This window comes from Marmota flaviventris, chromosome 4 (genome assembly GCF_047511675.1).
Source record: "Marmota flaviventris isolate mMarFla1 chromosome 4, mMarFla1.hap1, whole genome shotgun sequence".
In the NCBI taxonomy this organism is placed as follows: Eukaryota; Metazoa; Chordata; class Mammalia; order Rodentia; family Sciuridae; genus Marmota; species Marmota flaviventris.
The window spans coordinates 156,516,611-156,535,536 of record NC_092501.1 but is presented as its reverse complement, the minus strand read 5'-3'; the positions used below and the strand labels follow the sequence as shown (position 1 = coordinate 156,535,536).

Sequence of the window (18,926 nt, the reverse complement as noted above, 5' to 3'; positions counted from 1 at the left end):
ATTGTTATTCTACTGCACGGAACCACATGCCAGACTGTTAGGAATCTAGGAGTATGCCCCTGACTAATCAGGAAAAATTGTATCAAAGCAAATATTTGGCTGGGCATGGAGGTACACATTTGTAATCCTAGCAACTCAGGAGGCTGAAACAGAAAGATCACAGTTCAAGGCCAGCCTGTGCGACTTAGCAAGTAACTTAGCAAGACCCTGTCTCAAAATAAAAAATAAAAAGAACTGGGTAAGTAGCAAAGTGCCGCTGAGTTCAATTCCCAGTAACAAAAATATGTGTTTGCACCTGACACATCGTCTCTACTCAAAGCTATTAATATATTACCAATTAGTGTACAAACTCAAACACATATTAATCTTCTCTACATAAAAATTTTCTTTTAAATAAATCAAGAAACATATGGTTCAGAATTTTAAAAGCACTCCAGTTTCCTGCTCTTACTAGTCTCCTGTATATTCTTCCAGATAGACCACGCATATCCAAGGACATACATGCCGATCAAGTTAAATCAACTTTAAAACTCCCCCTCCGCGTCAGTTACAAGTAAATATCAACTATGCTTGATGACTTCAGTGGACAATATGACACAATCACAACAAATCATGTTAAGTGCTACACTGAAGCTGTGCCCAGGATGCTGGGTACAGAGAAGGGAGAGCATGGGCAGGATGTGTGAAGAAAGTGACACCGAAGGAAGAGGACGACAACAAATAACTACAAGGCATTTTTCTACAGCTCAAAACACAACATGTATGGGGAACTGTCCAGATAAACCTGGGGGACAAAAAGGCAGATGATGGACAAAAATTCCACTTAAAAGCCAGGACTTCATTCTACATGTGGAGTTACATGAAGACACCCCAAAGACATTCTGAGGAAAAAGAAAATGAAAACCACAAATATAAACCAGAAGTTTAAATTCCTAAAGACAGAGGGGCTTCTGGGTATAGGAAGAGATGCAGGGGAACCCACAGCATCTGCTCTTCACTGTACAAATGATGCAGTCTGTGGTGCAAAGTCTCCTGAGATTTCTTGAGATCTTTTTCATGCAATGTCTCTGTACCCACCCCCACTTCTTTTTCTTCCTTCCCTGTACTTAGATCCTCATTGCTGGGGTCTAAATGCACAGCTGGCACTTCATCCAGAAACCTGGAGAAGGACTGAGCTGGCCTGCTCCATTGGGTACTTGGGGAAGGAGTGACAGCAGAACTCCAGACCCCGAGTCACTTGCTGGATACTTCTGAGAAAGGCCACAGCGCAATGGGCAAGCCCATCAGCTCTGGGAAAGAGAGGCTTGAGAATGCACCAGTGCTTCCTATCAAGGGGTTTGGAGCCTCAGAATTCAAATGTGCAAAACTGAATTGTTAAGGGTAATATTAAGCAGCAACATTTAGGCCGTGTGCTTTCTATAAAGCAGCCACTGTGGCAAACCCTTCTGTGAATTATTTCACTTATCAGATAATGGTTATAATTCTCTTTATATTGTATGAAAAAAAGTAATTCATTAATCTAAAAGATTAAAAAAAAAAGTCTATGAAGTCAGTTTTGATAATATCCCCATTTTACAAATGGGAAAACTACAGGCAGACAGGGAGTGGCTGGAGGAGGTGGTCCACTGTGTGCACAAACATATGTACACATGAACTCCAAAGCAAATTGTCTGTGGTAAAGTTTTTAAATCAAACTATAGATTTCATAACAGCAAAATTTCACTCATAGCTAATCTATGAAAACCTGTACTGTCCACATGAACTAGAGATCTTTAAATGTTGCCAAACTGAGATGTTCCAGAAAAGTACAAAAAGATTCACTAGATTTAGAAGACTTCATTCAAAAACAAAATCTAAAGTGTTTTTTTAGTTTATTGCGGGGGGGGGGGGGGAGCGTTAATTGGGATTGAATCTAGGGATTCTTTAACACTGAGCTACATCTCCAGCCCTTTTTATTTTTTGAGACAGGGTCTTGCTAAGTTGCCAAGTCTGGCCTCAAACTTGCCATCCTCCTGCCTCAGCCTGGGAGCAAGTTGCTGGGATCACAGGCGTGCATACCCAGTTCATTAATTCTTTTTATATTGGTTATATGTGGAGATAACATTTTAGGTGTTAAATAAATATATTAAAATTAATTTTACCTATTTATTTTCATAATATAGCAAATAGAAAATTTGAATTTATATTTTTCCTGCCATTGTACCTCAAATTCTATTTCTTTTTTGTCAGTTTTGTGGCATTGGGGATTGAACCCGGGACCTTGTGCATACAACCCAAGGCAAACACTCTACCACTGAGCTACACACCACACCCCACCCCACCCCTGCATTATATTTCTATTGAATGGCAAAAATGTAGACTCCTCTTCTTTCAAATCTTCAGATTCAAAAGAATCTGCAAAGTAGTTCTGTGCAATTCAGTAATATGGTACTCTTAATTAATCATTCACAGCAGTTACACTTCAATGACATTTACCTTGAAAAATCTCTTCTTGACCAAAATTTTCTGCCCTCTTTGAAGACTACATCACGACTAAAACATGTTTTATTTCCCATCACCACTTCTAATCTCTTTCTCTCTCCTATTACAAGGCTCAAACATTGTCATATACCAAGATTTTAGTTGGAATTACCCTGTCCCAAAATTTTCAATATGCCTAATTGCCCTCAATCCAAATGAGTCATAAATATTAATAATTGAAACAAAAACTTCAATAATTTGAACAAAATCTTGCAAGTGCCCAGTCTTTAACAAAGAATGATATCTACTTATTCTCCTAAAAACAAAGGAAATATATTACCAATGTATTCAAGTTTTGGTATAGATTCAAAGACAAAATTAAAGGACTCAGGCTGTGGCCCACAATGAAAAGAAGAACACAGATTGAGAATCTGTAAAACTTATGATGATAAAGCAATAAATAATTGTACAATATTATTAAAGTTTAATCTGCCCCACTGAACATAGAAAAACTTAGCTGTTAAGATTATTTTTTAAATACTTACTTTTTCATTAGGATCATATCCCACTGAACTGAGACAACGGGACACTATTAAGCACCGTTCTGAATAGTGTGGAGCATGCTATTGAAAAAAGAAAGAAAGAAAATGAAATAAATTAGATGCTTAAATGGGTTTTGAAATATTTCTTTCAGAGTACTTCTTTCAGTTTTCTTCTAGCTACAATGTTTTATCAGCCACTATATGTAATTATTAGCAGTACACCATAATTATAGAAGGGAAATTGTAACTACAGAATCATCCCCTTTACACAAATGAAACCAAAGGCATCAAAATTTAAGCATGGTGCTGTACATGTGTAAGCCCAGTGACTCAGGAGGTTGAGGCAGGAGGATAACAGGTTTGAGGCCAGTCTCAGCAACTTAGTGAGGCCCTAAACAACTCAGTGAGACTCTGTCTCAAAATAAAAAACAGGGGCTGGGGATATAGCTCCGTTGGTAGAATGCTTGCCTTGCATACACAAGGCCCTGGAATCAATCCCCAACACCACAAAAAAATAAAATATAATATAATAAATAAAAAACAAAAAGGGCTGGAGATGTGGCTTAGTGGTAAAACACCTCTGTGGTCAATCCCTAGTATTAAAAAAAAAAAAAAAAAAAAACCTCCAAAGAAGTATATAAGCCAATGAACTAAGCAAATCTGAAGAAAGGACTTTCCAAACATGGACTCACAGAGCAAGGTGAGAAATGTCACATACCATAAAGAACTTTACAAAATACCAGTCTTGGCTTCAAGGAGCTTCACGTTCATCAGTGACCAGAAAGTAATAAAATGTTTTTAATATGCCAGTGTCTTCAGCATGACTTCTTATTTTGTTTTTTCTTACACAAAAGTGATTTTATTGATAAAAATATAAAAGTAATACTAATAATCAGGTTTACTTCTAATTTATTGTTTGCAGAGAAAGCATATCTTAACGCTTTCAGCCTTAAAAAATGACTAATAAAAATTGTAATCAAGGACTGGGGGCAGTGGCACATGCCTGTGATCCCAGGGGCTTGGGAGGCTAAGGCAGGAGGATCACCAGTTCAAAGCCAGCCTCACCAAAAGTGAGGCACTAAGCAACTCAGTGAGACCCTGTCTCTAAGTAAAATACAAAATGTGGCTCAGTGATCGAGTGCACCTGAGTTCAATCCCCTGTACCCCCCAAAAAAAATTGTAATCAAGGTTTAAAAAAATTGATTAGCCAGTAATCACTTTGAAAGCCAGACCCCAAAATGAAAAAAAAAAAAAAAAAGCCAGGCATGTTGGTGCATGTCTGTAATCTCAGCTACTCAGAAGGCTGAGGCAGGACAATCTCAAGTTTTAGGCCAGCCTGGCCAACTTAGCAAGACTCTGTCTCAAAATAAAGAGGACCAGATGTGTAGCTCAGTGGCAGAGCACTTGCTTAGCATGAGCTGGGTTCAATCCCTGCTACTGGAAATTTAAAAAAAAAAATCAGGAAAAGCCAACAAGTATTACCTCTTACAACTTTCTACAAGGGAAATCACTCAAATAAGAAACAAAATGTTCTTATAGTAACATTTTTAAATGAACTCCAAAGATATATACAATTATTTTTAAAGAATATTAAGACTCAAGTTGTACAATATAATCTCTTCTTTTTTTCTTTTCATTTTATTTTTCATTTTTTGCAAAATATAATCTCTATACAAAAGTAAAGGTAATAGACATGAAAGACACAGTGTATAAAATAAAGCCTTTACACTACCAAGTAAAAAGGAATAATAATGAACTTAGAATGGGAAGAAAATTAACTGTTCATTGTTAATTGGTCCCTATTAAAGACCAAGATTGTCTCATATATTCCTTCAAGCATCCCCATGAGTTAAAAGAGTGTTATCCCCAATTTCATGAGGAAATTGAATCCCAAACATTTCAATTTTTCAAAGATCACAGGGATGGCCTTTAATGGTTACAAGATTTAACGTGATTTGTTAAAAGCTTCTGGAAGTATTTTCTCTTACATGATAATAAAAATAATGGCACCTCCCACACTGACATTAATGTCTACTGGAAGATATGGAGTTTTATAAAATTGACCATCAAAAGGGCCTCACCACTCTCTGTATTTTCAACTAAAAATTCAATCTTCTGCCCACTACAGAATAGGCATAATTTAGAAACTTGACTGTTACAGCAAACTTAATAACATAAAGATAACAGTCTTTCCCCCCCAAAAAAATTATGTGTTTATAGCCTCAACCAATGCCAAAAACAAACCCTAGGAATAATGAGAAGCAAAAACTACCTGGGAATTTTTCAACACTTGTGCTGCTATAAAGCAGCACTAGAAAAGTTTCACAAGTTAATAACTCGCCAGCTTTCTATCAGTTTTGTAAAATGGGACAGCAAGAGTTTTGCACTCTCACTAATTCACCCTAACATTGTAGCCACAAAATGGTCTATTCAGTAACATGTCAACATATTCTTTTACAAAAAGCAAACTCATGTGTGTTTAATCACTAACAAAGGGTATAACTGATTCCTGATGGCAGAAACCAAATGTGAGTCTTCAAGAGAGAAAATACAATCTGGACATTTTCAGCATTCTAATTCTCTTTGGAAAATGAAAATAAACAGTGATGCCTTTGCTTGGGTGAAGGAACAACCAGGAAAGCAGATCGCCATGTGAGAAAGAACTCCAGAGAGGAATCACACTCACCAGGTTCAACCTCACTACCCCTGTGACTTGAGCAAGCAACCCACTTGGAACTCTCTGCTCTCTGCTAAGTAAAAGCTCAAATGGCTTTTCTCCAAGGTCCCTTACGGACCTAAACCACTTTTATTCAAAAACCAAGACCTTAGCACACCTGTACAAGAGCACTGGAGGACTTACTGGGGGCCAAGATAATTGTAACACTGATCTCACTGCTGAACTATTCGGAAATATGAAAGAAAAAAAATGCAGAAATAGAGCTAATATCATTAATTTTGATAAGTATGAATTTCACATTCAGTTTCCAGATAACTTGCAGAATAAACACGTCAGGTTGTATAGGCTCTTTAGTTCATGAAGAATGAACTAAATTAAATTAAACCTTGGCCACAGAAGAGTTTCTAACCCAAAACAATTCAGAATTTTTTAAGTAACCAAATTCTGAGGAATATTTGGATCAGCTGAATCTAAATATATTTACTTATAGAAAAGTGTCAATAATATAAAACTAGACTGAAAAGTTTCTATACCACACAGTTCTTAAAATGCAATCAAATCTATTCCAAGTCATACCTGGCCAAAACACAGAAGACGATGTACCAGTATCCCTAATTGAGCAAAAATGTTTTGGGAATCTTTTTATTATTATTTGAAAATATTTGATTCTGAAGATCTAATACACAACACATTTTGCTGCCATTATCAAAAAAGGAAGTATATAGCCCATGTACACGTGAATTTGCAATTATGTGGCCCAAAGTTTTAAAAGGAATGGATGCTTCTGATTAGCAAGAGTTTGAGCCCTCACCAGAGTCAGAACTACCTAGAGTCAGCCCCATAAACGCTCTTTCTTTTGTTTACTCCAGGCTGATCTTAATGGAAGCTTAAAAAGGAGAATCGATACAAGTTTGAGGCCAGCCTCAGCAACTTAGCAAGACCCTATCTCTAAATAAATAAATAGCTGGCTAGGGATGTAGCTGGGAGGTAGAAAGCCCATGGGTTCAATCTGCAGTGAAAGGGAAGGAGAAGAAAAAGATGATGGGTCAAAAATTAGATAATTCTGGTAAAACCAGAACATAAAATTTTATTTTTAAAATGCAAGGAACAAGTTAGTAAAAATCTGTTGATCTAGACCTCTACACAGAATTTTAAACATTTGTTGTTTTTGTTAAGTATGTAAGAAACTGGTTACAAGCCCAGTCCAAAATTCATTTAATTTCTAGCAACAAAGTTCTGAGAAAAAAACTTAAATCAACTCTGTTTATAACAACCTGTAAGCCTGTCATAGAGGAGAAATGCCAAGGTGTGGAAACGGTTCTCCCAAAAACATACTGCCAAGGATTCCTGCCTTGGACAACTTCCTGTATTTTCCACACTTAGTAGAGAAAGGCCTGCTAACAGGATGGCAATGAAAGTGGCAAGACCCCCATCTCAAGACCTGGGCTGACTCAGTTCCACAGCTTCATAGCTGAGAGACAAGCAGCAAATCACTCCTCTGGGCCCCAGCCTCCACCTGTTTCACAAGAAAGGTTGTTAAGAGGATCAAATGAGTTTTTTTACAAACAAAGTGGGGGAGGGTAGTGTAGGAAGGTAAGATATACACAAAAACCAAACAGGAGTAGTCAGCCTTCCCCTTCTTTCTTAAAATTATATCACAGCCATTGGTGAGTTACCATTAGCAGAAAGGAGTCATCAAGAACTCTGGCCTAGGACTGGGTGGTGGCTCAGTGGTAGAATGCTCGCCTAGGATGTGTGAGGCACTGGGTTCTATCCTCAGCACCACATAGAAATGAAATAAAGATATTGTGTATCCACCTACAACTAAAAAATTAAAATTAAAAAAAAAAAAAAACTCTGGCCTAGACTCAAATTCTAATCTAAATTAGAATCTTGATTCTGGCACTTCTTAGGTATACAGGAAAATTCACCCATTTGCAAATGGGGATAGTAATAGCACTTACCTAGGTCATAATGCCATTATGAGGACTAAATAAGAATGTATAAAATGCCTAGCACAGGTGCATGTGTGTTATAGTCATCATTCAATAACTGTTAACCAAAAGATGAGAGAAATGGTACAATTTTTAGACAAAATGGATCCATGTCTTCTAGTCACTGCAAGCAGGGAAACAAACATTCTTTGATATGATAAAACAGCATCTGGGCCCAGGATGTCCCACATTCAACACATGGCCATATCACAGGCAAAACTGGTAAATCCACTTACAGTTATCTTAAAGAACAATTGAAGCATTAGTTCTGCCAAAACCCAAACTACTATAGCTCTTGACATAGCCACAGTGGCCTTCAGGTGAATGATACTAAAATAATTCTATGGACACGTCAATTCCAAGAAGGAACCTGTCCTCAAAACTGCAAGTTAATGGAGCCATAAGATGACCTTACCAAGGTGACCACAAGCTAACACTGCAGCTCTAAACTTCCAGGTGAAGGAAGGTCCTGGCTTCCATGCTCAGAACCATCGGTTGAATATTGATTTCAGCATTTTAACAGACCAAAGGGACCTTCTAAGGTAATGCCCTCTAAAGACACAGGAGGGAGTGAGGTTGTCACTACAGTATAGTTTGTCTTTTAAACAGACGTTGACTGGTCTTCACTGGCTGCCAAAGCCATAGGGAACACCACCTTCAGGACAGTCAAATCCCAAGACTGTCCAGGCTCTGCCTCCCAGCCTGGCCACTCCTCCTAGCAGACACTGTGGCTGCCCATGCAGACCCCTCACACAGTAGTATGGCATCTCCCTGCTGCTGTGCTGAGGACAAATGGCTCACACTGCTCCCTAAGACCATTTTCCTCTACTACATAGGAGTTCTCCATCAAGACTGAAAACCCTCTCCCAGCCTACAGCAAAGAACTAGCACAGGGTTCAAAAGGTCAGTGCCTTCACTCCAAGGTGGAACCAACTCCAGAGCCCAATCTGTGCTCTAGAACTGCAATTTGGCAGTCACTGGCCACTTGTGGCTCCTAAGCACTTGAAATGGGACTAACTCCAAATAGTCCAAATTCAAATGGGCTATAAGAGTAAATGCCACACCAGATTTTGTAGGTGTTAAATGAAAACCACAGGTTAGCCAGACATGGTTGTGCATACCTGTAATCCAAGCAATTCAGGAGGCTGAGGCAGGAGGACCTCAAGTTCCAGGCCAGCCTCATCAACTTAGCAAGGTCCTAATCAACTCTGTCTCAAAAAAAAAAAAAAAAGGCTGGGGTTGTGACTCAGTGGCAGAGCGCTCCCCTTACACATGGGAAGTCCTAGGTTCGATCCTCAGCACCACATAAAAATAAATAAATTAAATAAAGGTTTTGTGTCCATCTACAACTAAAAAAACATTTTTAAAAAAATGGGGCCCAGGGATGTTGCTCGGTGGTTAAGCCCCCTTGGAGTCAATCTCCAATACCAAAAAGAAGAAAAGAAAAAACTCAGAGGCCATTATTCTGGACTAAGTTCCTACACTAGGCCCCATGGCGCAGACTAAAAGAGACACTCATGCCAAAGGTTTGCACTCAACTAAGCTGTTTATCCGATCTTTACAGAGATCAGCATTAGAGAGAGAACAGTTGAGTTTCACAAATAGGCCAGTTTTAATTGACATGATAAGTCTCTGGAATTAATCCTTTCTCAAAAAAAAAAAAAAAGGACCTGAAGTAATCTGATGTTAACTGATTAGGCATTTTCCATTGTTCTTTCTCCCTATCTATGCCTTACAACTTTGAAATGACCAATTTCTTCTTCATTCCTGCTTGTTCTTTCTCCACCCCTTTTCTTTCTCTAAAACCAACTTCCTCTCCTCAGTTCCTTCAAACACTTTTTTTTAATTTTATGGCATGAAGTGTTGCCCAGTTCTAGAATGGAAAATAAAACCAATTAAAATCTTTATTTTTTATTTTATTTATTTATGTATTTATTTATTATTTTTATTTATTTGGGGTGGGGTGTTGGGGATTTAACCCAGGGGCACTTTACCACTAACCCACATCCCAACCCTTTTTATGTTTTTATATATATATATATATTTTTTTTTTTTAAATGTTGATGGACCTTTATTTTATTCATTTATTTATATGTGGTGCTGAGAATCGAACCCAGTGCCTCACACATGCTAGGCAAGTGCTTTACCAGTGAGCCACAACCCCAGTCCTCATGTTTTATTTTGAGACAGGTTCTCACTAAGTTGCATAGGGCTGCCCTAAGATGCTGATGCTGGATTTGAGCTCAAGATGCTCCTGCCTCAGCCTCGCAAGCTGCTGGGATTATAGGCGTGTGCCACTGCAACCAGCTACCAATTCATATCTTTAAAGTTCTGTATTTCTTTTCCTTTGACACTGAAAAAAAATGTAAAAGACCTCATATGTAAATTTTTACATGTTGAAATAAAAATCTGAATATGTTAAGTTAAAGATAATGTGCTGTTAATTTTATCAATATGAATGCTAGAAGAAATCTAATTACATGTGCAGCTCACCTTATACAGTATTTTTTTAAACTAGAATCACCTGGAGGGCTTGGAAAACAGATTGCTGGGTTCCACCCTAGATCTTCTGTTTCTGTGGGTCTTCCAATGGGGCTAAAGAAGGGGCATTTCTAAGAAGTTCTGGTGCTGGTGCTGCTGGCTGGGATACCATGCTTTGAGAACCTGGGCCCTAGAGCACCCCTGCAACAGAACAGTGGTCTCCAGCTGGGAAGCCCTCCTGGCTTAGCTTCCCACCCCCTTCACTCCTCTTGAGGCCACCTTCACAAAAGCCAGGTACCTGACCACCCCACCTCCCCAGAACAATTTTCATTTTCAACAACCCAAAATCCTCCATCAACCTGAGAATGTTGGGTTCTCACCATTTGCCCTGTTCTGCACCAATTATGTGATCAGACATACAACAAATAAGAAAACTACAACTCTCTGTGTTTCATAAATGCAATCCAAACAATTATTATTTTAAATTTATTTATTTATTCTAATTTGTTATATATAATAGCAGAATGCATTTCAATTCATAAGACACATATAGAGCACAATTTTTCATGTCTCTGGTTATACACAAAGTGGAGTCACACCATTCACTTCTTCATATATGCACTTGGGGTAATAATATCCATTCTCATTCCGCCATCTTTCCTACCACCTGCCCGCTCCCTTCCTCTCCCTTCCCTTTGCCCTATCTAAAGTTCCTCCATTCCTCCCATGCTCCCCACCAACCCCCATTATGGATCAGCATCCTCATATCAGAGAAAACATTCAGCATTTGGTTTTTGGGGATTGGCTTACCTCACTTAGCATAATATTATCCAATGCCATGATTTTTATTCTCTTTTAATGTTGAGTAATATTCCATTAAAATATATATATATAATCTCACAGTTTCATTATCCATTCATCTACTGAAGAGCATCCAGGTTGGTTCCACAATTTAGCTATTGTGAATTGTGCAGCTATAAACACTGATGTGGCTGCATTTCTATAGTATGCTGTTTTTAAGTGCTTTGGGTATAAACCGAGAAGTGGGACAGCTGGGTTAAATGGGGTTTCCATTCCAAGTTTTCCAAGGAATCTCCATTCTGCTTTCCATAGTGGTTGCACCAATTTGCAGTCCCATCAGCAATGTACGAGTGTGCCTTTCTCCCCACATTCTCACCAACACTTACTGTTGTTTGTATTCTTAATAGCTGCCATTCTCACTGATTTGCATTTCTCTAATTGCTAGAGATGTTGAACATTTTTTCATATATTTGTTGATTGATTGTACATCATCTTCTGAGAAGTATCTGTTCAGTTCCTTGGCCCATTTATTGATTGGGTCATTTATTTTTTTGGTGTTAGAGTTTTGAGTTCTTTATACATCTTAGAGACTAGTGCTCTATGTGTTTGATAAAAATTTGCTCCCATTCTATAGGCTCTCTCTTCATCTCACTGATTATTTCTTCTGCTGAAAAGAAGCTTTTTAGTTTGAGTCCATCCCATTTATTGATTCTTGATTTTATTTCTTGTGCTATAAGAGTCTTATTAAGGAAATCGGGCCTAATTGAACACGATGAAGATTTGGGCCTACTTTTTCTTCTATTAGGGCAGGGTTTCTGGTTTAATTCCTAGGTCCTTGATCCACTTTGAGTTAAGTCTTGTGCATGGTGAGAGAATGGGGCTTAATTTCATTTTGTTGCATATGGATTTCCAGTTTTCCCAACACCATTTGTTAAAGAGGCTATCCTTTCTCCAATGTATGTTTTTTTGGCTCCTTTGTCTAATACAAGATAACTGTATTTGTGTGGGTTTGTCTCTGTGTCCTCTATTCTGTACCATTGGTCAACCAGTCTATTTTGGTGCCAATACTATGCTGTTTTTGTTACTATTGCTCTGTATAACTATAGTTAAGGTCTGGTATAGTGATGCCACCTGCTTCACTCTTCTTGCTAAGGATTGCTTTAGCAATTCTGGATCTCTTATTTTCCCAGATGAATTTCATGACTGCTTTTTCTATTTCTATGAGGAATGTCATTGGGATTTTGATTGGAATTGCATTAAATCTGTACAGTGCTTCAAAACAATTATTTTAATATAAACTATAGTCTTTGTGTGTGTGTACATACGGTACTGGGAATTGAAGCCAGGAGTACTCTATCACCGAGCTACATCCCCAGCCCTTTTTATTTTTAACTTTGGGACAAAGTCTAGCTAAATTGCCCAGCTGGCCTAGAACTTGGGATCCTCCTACCTCAGCCTCCCAAGTAGCTGGGATTATAGGTGTGCCCCACTGGCCAGCCATAACTATTATTTTGATCTTCCCTCTTTCCCAAGCATCAGCCTTCCTATCTCTAAGACATTATCAAACCCAGGATCTCAGGAAATTGACTTGAGTCATTCTTATTTATTGTGATGTAATTTACATACCATAGAAATTACCCTTTTAAAGTATACAATTCAGTGCTTTTTAATATATTCACAAGGTGTGAAACCATCATCTCTATCCATTCCACAACATTCTTCATCACCCCAGAAAGAAAACCTTAACTTGACACTCATTCCTATCCTCTCTCTTCCTAGGCCTTGACACCTAGTGAAATTATATAACATGTGCCCTTTGTGTCTTTGAAGAGTCATTCTTGGTTTTTCTCTTCCCAGATATCTCCCTCCTAACCCAAAAGCAAGTGCTACTGAAACTGAAGTTTGAGATGAAACTAGATTCTCCACTTCTGCTAGCAGGTGGGTTTGGTAAGTTTCAGGCCTGTACAGCCAAGAAAGCCCATTTCAATGTTACCAGCTATTCACAGCAGGGAATGACTGCTGGCATAAGCTCTGGGGTGGCAGCCTGCAAACCCGGATTCTTCTCCACTACTATCAATTGGGGAGTTGAGGCTCTGAATTGCAGGCTATGCCCTTCAAATTTGCAGAAGACCCCAGCAGCTCACTGCCAATTTCTTTCCAGGTTCTTGTCTTAGAAATTTGCAGAATGAAATCCATGGACAATAAACAGAAGGCAAGAGTGAAAGGAGTAGGATTTATTCAAGTGAGAAGAAAAGAAACAGAGCTTTCTGCAGGGCAAGAAGGGACCAAGTAGGGCTTGCTTTAAGTGCATTAGTCTAGAGGTTTATATAGCTATTGGTTAAAAATTATATAAATCTGGTCTTGGAAAAGTACTAACGCTATTGGTCAAACTTTATGCTAAACAGGACTTGGAAAAGTACCAGTGCCAGTGCTATTGATTAGTCCATTCGGGTCTGCCCCCACTCCTATGCACGAGGAGTTCAAAGCAATGTGTAGTGCTATCTCATTTACTACTGTAGCTTCAAAATACATCCCACATCTGACCAGTTCTTACCAAAGTTCTCACCACCTCCAGTGCTATACCCTAGCACAGGTTACCATGATCTCTAACTTGAACTTCTCCAACAGCCTCATGACTTGTCTCCCTGCATCCATCTTCCCCACCCCACACACTCACATTAAGCCATTTTACATTTTCAAAATGTAAATCCACCACATCAATGTTTATAGCAGCTCAATTCACAATAGCTAAACTGTGAAAGCAACCAAGATGCCCTTCAATTGATGAATGGATAAAGAAACTGTGGTATATATACACAACGGAATAATACTCAGCATTAAGAGAGATAAAATTATGGCATTTGTAGGTAAATGGATGGAGTTGGAGAATATCATGCTAAGCAAAATAAGCCAATCCCAAAAAACCAAAGGCCAAATGTTTTCTCTAATAAGTTGATGCTGATCCATAATGGGGGTTGGGAGGGAAGGCCATGGGAGAATGGAGGAACTTGTAGGGCAAAGGAAGGGAGGGGTGGGAAGGGGGCATAGGGGCAGGAAAGACGGTGGAATGACATGGACATCGTAACTCTAAGTACATGTATGACTGCACATATGGTGTGATGCTACATCATGTACAACCAGAGAAATGAAAAGTCGTGCTGTAATTCTGTACAATGAATCAAACTGCATTCTGCTGTCATATATACCTAATTAAAATAAATAAATCCAATTTCTTAAAAAAGTTCTTCCCTCGGGGCTGGGATTGTGGCTCCCCTAGCATGTGCCAGACCCACATAAAAATAAAATAAAGATATTGCATCCAACTACAACTAAAAAATAAATATTTAAAAAAAAAAAAGTTCTTCCCTCATTTAATAGCTCTACCTCCTCTCAACCCATTCCTCAAAATCCTATTACCTCTTCCTCCTTCTTCCAAATCCTAATTTAGTGTTGTAAGAGGGAGTGTTTACTCAATTAAATATTATTTACCCACTGTATGCCTCAGGGCTCATGTTCCAACTGTAACTTTTGCCTCCAATCATTGACCCAAAAACCAGCCACTGATTCTCCTGTCTTCCCAGCACCTCAACATAATTCTTACAGGCTTGTAACACCAAATACTGAAGATGAAACACTATGTTTCTATATTTAAAAAAAAGTTTTTTTCTTCCCAAATCCCCTTTTCATTCCTATTTCCTGACTTACCCACATTTAAAAATAAACAACAACAACAAAAAATTTTGGAATAACTCCTTTTCCTTCACTATCAAAAATGTCACCAATTTTCCACCTTATTTAGAAAGAGGCTATCACAGCTTTTACCTCTGTTCTAAAGCTCTTAAGACCAGGAAGAAATCCAAATAGTAGATATGTAGATACACAGATGTCTATAAACATCTGATTACACCGGTTTCTATAATAGTCATGGAAAAAAATTTTCCCAAATGATCTGTCAGAAATGTGTCAACATGTTACAAAGATTTTCCTGAGGCAATTCTAAAGCACTCAGACAAGCCTAAAACATTTTTTCCCATGTTTATGGATTAGAAATGAATCATAGGTTTTGAAGAACATAGAGAACCTAAGCTTTCAAACTTTGTGAATGTACCACACAGTGAGACTATCATTCAAATGAGAGACAATTTGTAATCAGAAAAGCCAGGCCTTGGAATCATACTGTCCAAGGTTCAAATTCTACCTCAACCAATAGTGTCCTTAAATTATTTAACTGCTCTGAGCTTTGTTTTCTTTTCTATGAAATTGGGATTTTTTTATGTAGTTGCTACATAGATAATATATGAAAAACACTTAAGGCATATAAAAGTTCAATAAACTGTAGGAATTCCTATAAAACCAATATTTTCCAGCCACTGAATACAGGCAGTGGAAACAATTAGGTATTTAACAGAATATGTTTTAAAAGTTGATATCTATAACAAATAAAATTTAAAAGGTTAACTCTACATATACCTAAAAATAAACAAATCCTGTTAGCTGATTAAAAGAATGGTCTGAATTCTCTAGACTAGTCTAAAGTTAGCTGTCTGCTTTTCATCCAACCCAAAGGTTTGCAGAAGTAGCAGGAGGGATTAAAATCTTCAAAAGATTCTGCTTCAAACAGACTCAGTGGAGCATATTTCAGGTTCATAGAAAAGAAGCATGGAGAGGAACTAAGCAGCAGCTCAAGTTCCCTAAACTGATAGTGAACTTCAGAGATGCTTCTTATTTCAACAAGGAATTCTCTGCTGGCACAAACATAATGCTACTCCACTGTCAGACATGCAGCACCTATTGTGTCAAACTTTGTGTTAAGACCATAAAAATAGACAAGATGCAGACTCTGCTGACACATTAAAAGGAAGAAACCAGGTAAGAAAAATCAAAGCTTACATATTATACAGTAAGTGTCTAACAGTAACTACAGTAAAAACTTTCTCCTCTTAGCATCTTCAATCTAAAATGTCAATGTCATCCCTCCCACCTTCAGCACCAATGGCTTCCCACTGCTCTAAGATAAACACTAAATTTCTGTAACAGCATCAACAAGGCCGACCACAGTCTGATGCCTGCCTACTTCTCTAGCACCAAGACATCCCTGCACCACACCCCCAATAGGCTTTTCTAAGATCTGTAAATCTCTGGCCACTGGACCCTTCCATTTGCTGTTCTCCCATGTATAACACTACCACTTCTCTTTAACCTAGGGGAAAAAAGTTAGGCTGGGGAGATAGCTCAGTTGGTACAGGGCTTGCCTCACATGGACAAGGCCTTAGGTTCAATCCCCACCACCACAAAAACCAAATTTTTAATTAATTTTTTACAAAGTCACTTCACCCTTCAATATTTATCATAATTTTCATTCCCAAAGTAAGTACTCCCTTACAATATGATTAAGAGCACTGGCTCTGAGGGATATGGGTGTGACACATGGTAAAAGTATTTGCCTAGCACATGCAAGGTTCTGGGTTCCATCCCCAGCACCACAAAATAATAATAATAGTAATAATAATAAATAATTTTCTAAAAGAGCACTGCCTCTGGAGTTCTAAACCCAGAACTAGGTCTGCCGCTTACTAGTTCTGACTTTGAGCGAGTCACATAACACTTTGTGCCCTGATTTCCTCTTCTAAAAGTGGGGATTACATGGCTATTGTGAAGATTAAATACATTAACTCAAGTAAAGCACCAGAATAGTACCTTGGGACAGAGAACTTGAAAGTATTGACTTGGTCAAATCCCTATATTTTATTACAACATCAAACCCCCTCCCCAATAGCGTTTTCTCTCTTACTAATAGACCAAATTTTCTAAGAAAACAAATCATATTCATGCCCTAGAATTGGAACACAGGAGTTATTCAATAGAGATGTTTAGAAACAAGACCTGAAAAGAAGCTAAGGCCCAATGAAGTGACCTGAGCAACACACTGAACCTCATGCACACACCTTTCCCAAACTGCCTCCTTCATAAATGTACACAAGTCTTACAATTGCAATAGAACTGATGTAACCAGTGAAGATTAAAATATTACAGAACGATAAGGATTCAAGAACAAACGGGCCTGTGTAATGGTGCACTCCTGTAAAGCAGTGGTTTGGGAGGTTAAGGCAGGAGGATCACAAGTTCAAAGTCAGCCCTAGGAAGGCCCTAAATAACTTAGTGAGACCCTGTTTCTAAATACTTTTTTAAAGGGACTGGGGATATGGCTCAGTGGTTAAGCACCCCTGCGTTCAATCCCAGACACCAAAAAAATAAAATAACAAACAGCATATAGCAACACAAAGAACAGCCAGAGTGGGCCTTCTGCAACTGACACTAAGCAAATACAGGTGCCAAGGTTACTTCCAGCTCTCTCACACTGCCCAACTGGGCCTCAATTCGCTCACCTTCAAAAAGAGTAAGAGAGGGCAGATCATCTCTGAAATGTCTTCCAAATCTAAATTTCAATAACTATAAATCAAATTATGTAGAAATTTTTTAAGGATTTTTCATTAAAAAAAAAAAAAAAGGCCAGGCACGTTGGCGCACACCTGTAATACCAGCGGCTCCCGAGGCTAAGATAGGAGGAAGAGTTCAAAGCCAGCCTGGCAATAGCGAGGAACTAAGCAACTCAGACCACGTCTCTAAATAAAATACTGAATAGGGCTGGGGATGTGGCTCAGTGACTAAGAGCTCCTGAGTTCAATCCCCGTTGGAGGAAAAAAAAGAAAAACGTTTAACAAGCACACTAAACCTGCGGACAAATGGTTTTCAGGGGCCTTCATCTTAAAGAATTGGTTCAAATGACTTAATAGGGTTGTATTGCATACACTAAGCCCAGAGTTACGAAGGACTCCAAGTGAAAGGGGGAAAGAATCAAGAATCAAGCAGCACAGGTCAACACACCAACCTGTGGATGAAATTGCCACGGTAACACCATAGGGTGAACAATGCTGAAATACGTTTCAAACCAAGCTACTACACAGCAAAAAAGAAAGAAAGAAATGCACAGACTTTTTCACATACGGTACCAGTGTGATGCCCTACAATTTGGGCAGGCTTTCAACTCAAACCTGAAATCTATTTAGCAATCCTATCATATATTACTTTAAAAGTTAGGATAAACTCACAACCCCAACTTGAGCAGCCATTCCTAACAACTCTCAAAAGGGGCAGGACTCTTAAAAACACATCTGGAAAGCATAACACGAAGCCAGTACCCTAGAGGCACTGGAGTCTGTCCACAGGCTGTGCAGGTACTTCACTGCCTGGAAGAGCAGAAAATGCACAGCCGCCTGCCTCCGTAGGCCTCTGTCCTCGGGACCCTGGAGAGATGCCTGCTACGAGGAATGCCTCCCGATCCGGCTCCACGGCGAACTCGGGGATGGAGGAGGAGCGAGGGGCGCAGACAGCCGGGAACCCAGGTCCGGGGAGGACACGTCTGGCCCGGGGCACCGGCCCCCAGGAGAGAGGCCGGCTGGGAGCCCAGGCCCAGAAGCCCCACCGAGTCTCACCTTCAGGGTCCACAGCGCCGCGCTCCGCATCAGCTGAGGAGGGGGCCGCCGCCCCCGCCGTCCGGCCGCGACCAGCGCGAATGTCCCTACCAAGAGCCCCGCCATTGTCGCCCGGGCGATCAGAGCTCAGCTGACCTCTCACCCCGCGGAAGGGGGCGGAAGGGGAGCGTCCGAGCCCCGGCCAATCACGAGCCAGAAGTCCGAAGCCCCACCCCCAGTCGCCAGGGGAGGGCTGCGAGGGTTCTGCTCTAACCGCCCTGGCCCGGAGCCGCGCCGAGAGAGGAGCTTTCTAGGACCCTCCGGGAGCCGGCTGCCGCGCGTCCCGCTGCGAGCCTAGCGGGAGGCCACGCGCCCGAGCCGACCCCCGCGGGAGAGAGACCCTGGACGCGCGCCTGCAGCGATCGCGAGCTGTGCCCGCGTCAGCTTCGCCAGCGGCGCTCGGTCGTGCCGGTTAGGTCTTTGAGTCACCCTGGAATCC

The 18,926-nt window shown here is 39.8% G+C and overlaps 1 protein-coding gene across 2 annotated transcripts in view; it reads right to left on the bottom strand.

Moving 5' to 3' along the window:
- Pcca (propionyl-CoA carboxylase subunit alpha) overlaps positions 1-18,589 on the bottom strand; it is a 359,349-nt gene extending 340,760 nt beyond the window's left edge. For both annotated transcript variants that reach the window (XM_027938819.3, XM_071611620.1), the window contains exons 1-2: positions 18,449-18,589; positions 3,006-3,083 (exon numbers count right to left, since the gene is read on the bottom strand). In XM_027938819.3, coding sequence (XP_027794620.1) covers positions 3,006-3,083; positions 18,449-18,553 — 183 coding nt within the window. In that variant the 5' untranslated portion in view covers positions 18,554-18,589. The remainder of the gene's footprint in view (positions 1-3,005; positions 3,084-18,448) is intronic.
- Between the last annotated feature and the right edge of the window lie 337 nt (positions 18,590-18,926).